Raw genomic sequence first — 3,863 nt, 5'->3', positions numbered from 1 at the left:
TTAGTGATGTAGTAGAACTGTAGAGATCATCTCGTCAAACGGGACCGTAGATAATACGTCGGTCCCTTGGTGAAAAACAGGTCAGCTGAACTAGAATCTCCTTGACCCAACGTTGGGGAGAATATGCCTGTTCAGGTGAACCTGGAACCACAGGTTCAATAGGGTTCATATGGAGACCACAAACGACAGACTGTATGAGATCATAAAACAGACCGGGCCTGTGGCAGCTGAACCATGTCTCCGCAATGACCTTAATCCAAAACAGCTCATATGGCAGAGATCTGTTCCAGGATGAGGCAGCGCTCCCCTGACGAGGCTCTGGAACGATCATGTGAGAACTTTGGCGTGGCGGTGGAGTCCAACACGGTGTACTCCGTGAGGGCGGTGGAGAAGGAGCCATTCTGGTGGGCGCGTGGCACCTCTATACAGCGTGTGCTGCTGCCCCGACACCCACCGCTCACGCTGGGGCGATGTGACCGGCTCCTGTGGCACAAGACACACGACACACATCAGGGACAGAAGGTAAGAGTACAATGACAGGTGAAGTGTTTACAACCTGCAGTAGTTTGGAGGGATGCTGGCTCTCATCAAGTGGGGACCTGTATTATAAAGTTACATCATCATTACCCACTAATGGAATTCAAAAAATAGTTAAATTCCCTTCAAAGCGTGAGGAGTCAGAGATGAACAGATCAGAAAACAAACAATAAACTGAGAGTTCCTTTGGCAAGTGATGGTTCTCCGTAATGAAACTCAGGTATTAACAAAAAAAAAAAAAAAAAAGGTTCCACAATACTGCTCTGAAAGCATATAATCCCTACACTACGCTGTTGATATTTCCCCAAAGATAACACAAATGGAATAATAATAATAATAATAATAATAAAATTTAAAAAAAAGTCTCACCGTGGCTCTCCGTATCTCCCCCTGAATCACAATATAACACCAAAAAAAGAAGAAGAAAATCAAGCAAAATCATATACTGACGGAAAAGGAAGCATAATGACTGGTAATCTTTGGTAACTTCAGGCTATCATGACAACTATGACCACAAGCACCAGCGCTGACAGTGAAGGGGTAACTATCTCTTGGTGACTGCAGTAGGTCATTCTTCTACATTACTAAGTAAATATTTACATACTAAGTACATATTTACACAGGACACGACAACATTTACATTTTCAAACTACGTCTATGATGAGTACATTTCTTTTGGTGCCTGTGGAAAGTTAGTCCCTTACGGATAATGGTATATTTACATGTAATAACAATCACATATGAAACAGGTATATATTCATGGTTGCAAAAAACTGTACTGGAGACTGCATGGAAATTAATATATTCAGTTATAAAAGTGAAGGTTACTATAAGAACTGGTCGAGTGCAAAGGCAGTTTATGGCATGGTTAAAACTGTAAAATAAAAGTCTACATGTGTGGCTCTTTGTTGTGTGACGCAACCAGGCCAGGGTTTGTGACGAGTGAGGAATTAGTGATGTGAACAGATCCACTGGTCATTCATGCACTTAATCTTATCAGGAAATAACTATGGCTGAAGCAGATTAATCCCTTCAGCCCTTGGACGTCTTTTCATTTTATTCTTGCTGGCATCTGACTTTTTCATTCAGCTTTAAAAAAAAATCTTATTGACTGCGTTGATGAAGGGTAAAGCTGAATAAAATGGCCTAAAGAGTGCAAAAATAAAATCAAAGCCATTCCAGCGAGGCTAATATGCAAAGGGAGTTGGGGATGTGCTACAGTGTGAGTTCCGTCAACATTAACCCTCTTGTTAGGAGACACACTGAGGGGACGACTGCTGGTTAACACATTCACAAGCATGGCAACTTCTCTCTTCTATTCTGGCTGCTACAAGACGATTTTTTTACTGATCTCTGGCGCTTAGAGGACAGTGAAAAACTCCCTTAACCCTGGCACTATGAGATAACCCCCTTAAGCTGAGTAAAATCGTCTTTCGGTAGCAAGAAAAAATAAATGTCATCACACTGAGAGAGTTGGAGGAGGAGATGACAGGGAGAAGAACAGAAGTGGAAGAGAAGAAGAGGGGGCAAAGAGAAAACCTGGAGCAGAGGAGGAAAAGGAGGAAGTGATATTGGGAGAGACAGTGCAGGTGTGGAATAGGGGGGGAAGAAAATCAAGGGAAAGGTAACAGATGGAAAGAAGGAAGTGACAGGGAAAGAAATAGAAGTGGAAGAGAAGGAAGAGGTAGCAGCGAAAAGTAAGAGGAGAGGAAGAGGAGTGAGTGAAGAAGGAAGAGAAGGAAAGGGTGTACAAGAGGAGTAAGAAAGTCAATGAAAGGGCAACAGGTGGGGTCTTTTTGTTATTCCTCTTGCCAGTTCTCAAAAGTATTACATTATGAACCGGGAAAGCTGAAAGAAAGGGAGAAACAAGAGGTAAGAATGATGACACTTACTGGCAAGAGGGTCAAGAGGCACGTAAAGGGATGAAACAGGAAGAGGATGAAGAGGAAGACAAATATGAACTCAAAGTGAAATGAAGAAAAGAGAGGAAAAAAGACAGGAAGAGTCGACACGAGTTCCTAGCTTGCGTCCTGACAAGAGGGTTAAGAGGTAGTGTATGCAATATGAAGGGCAGGAAGAGGTATGTGTGTGTGTGTGTGTGTGTGTGTGTGTGTGTGTGTGTGTGTGTGTGTGAGAGAGAGAGAGAGAGAGAGAGAGAGAGTAACGAAAGCTATCTCACGTCCTATCAAGAGGGTTAAGAAATAAACAATATGAAGGGCTAAAACAACACTGAAATGCAAGGACAAAATACTCACCATAACAAACCATGCAATTAAGTAAACACATTAAACTTGGTCACTTCTGAAAAATGAGAGAATGTAACATTTTAGTGTGGCAGGAAAACCAGTTGGCCAAACACCCCCCTTCAACATCAAAAAACAAACAACAACAAACAGCACCTCATGATGTTCTCTTGTTCACATCACTAATATTGTTAGAGGTTTAGTTAAGATAGCATTAGTGTTAAACCAGCTTGCAAATAAAAATCCATGTGGAGTTAGGTCGGTGGGTCTTAGCTCCCCTGGTGCAACCCAGAACACCAAAACATCAATGGGAGGTCAAGATGTTATAAATTTTGTCCCTATTCACCCCTCCAGTATGAGTTTTTTTCTACGTCCTTCCGTTTACAAACGAATAAAACTAGTAAGCCAAACCACTTTCAGTAAAACGAAGAAGGCATATATATTATCCTTTTAGCCCCTTCTAGTCTGATGACGTGTAATTTCTTGCTGTTAAAAGAAAACTGTTTACAGCTTGAGAGAGTATCAGAATAGTGAAGGCTGTATATACTCTAAATCCCCCCCGGGCTCAAACTGTCTCTCCCGACTTGTACCGAATCGTCTGGTGATAGAATAAGAGAAAGACGTCACCATATCAAAAGGATTAATTACTAAAGTCATTAAAGCAGTAAGTCTATTCCTCCCAAGTCTCAGTCTCCAAACATGACACACACACACAAGGCTATTTATATCCTGGTCCCCAAGTTCTCAGCTGGAAGGAAGGAGCAAGGGAAAGGGTTTACAAGACCAAATGTCAAAACTTTCCTCTGCAACAAGCCAGCAGCTGCACACAAGGGTCTCAGCTGTCCATGCCGCTTACAAGGACTCAAGTTGGGTAATATCTGACAGTCACCATAACAAGTGGATGAAATGGGCGGGAGGGGAATTCGCGAATGAAATGAAGGTCTTTCCCGTGTGTCGATTCCAGTCCATGTTATTCAGTAGGGTATGTGCTGTGTTATGTTGTGTGTGTGTTGTGTCGTGTGTGTGTGTGTGTGTGTGTGTGTGTGTGTGTGTGTGTGTGTGTGTGTAAACTGTTCCAAGAAA

General features: G+C 42.3%; 1 protein-coding gene across 1 annotated transcript in view; it reads right to left on the bottom strand.

Annotated features, from left to right (window-relative positions):
• Positions 1–266: 266 nt before the first annotated feature.
• The window catches only part of LOC145414361 (dopamine receptor 1-like), a 41,462-nt gene continuing 37,865 nt past the window's right edge, over positions 267–3,863 (bottom strand). The window contains exon 7 of the mRNA XM_080283898.1: positions 267–483. Coding sequence (XP_080140024.1) covers positions 267–483 — 217 coding nt within the window. The remainder of the gene's footprint in view (positions 484–3,863) is intronic.

This window comes from Coenobita brevimanus, chromosome 99 (genome assembly GCF_032717465.1).
Source record: "Coenobita brevimanus isolate Jiangsu-jjx chromosome 99, ASM3271746v2, whole genome shotgun sequence".
Classification (NCBI taxonomy): Eukaryota; Metazoa; Arthropoda; class Malacostraca; order Decapoda; family Coenobitidae; genus Coenobita; species Coenobita brevimanus.
Note: the sequence above shows the minus strand (reverse complement) of the source record. Positions and strands in the feature narration are given on the sequence as shown.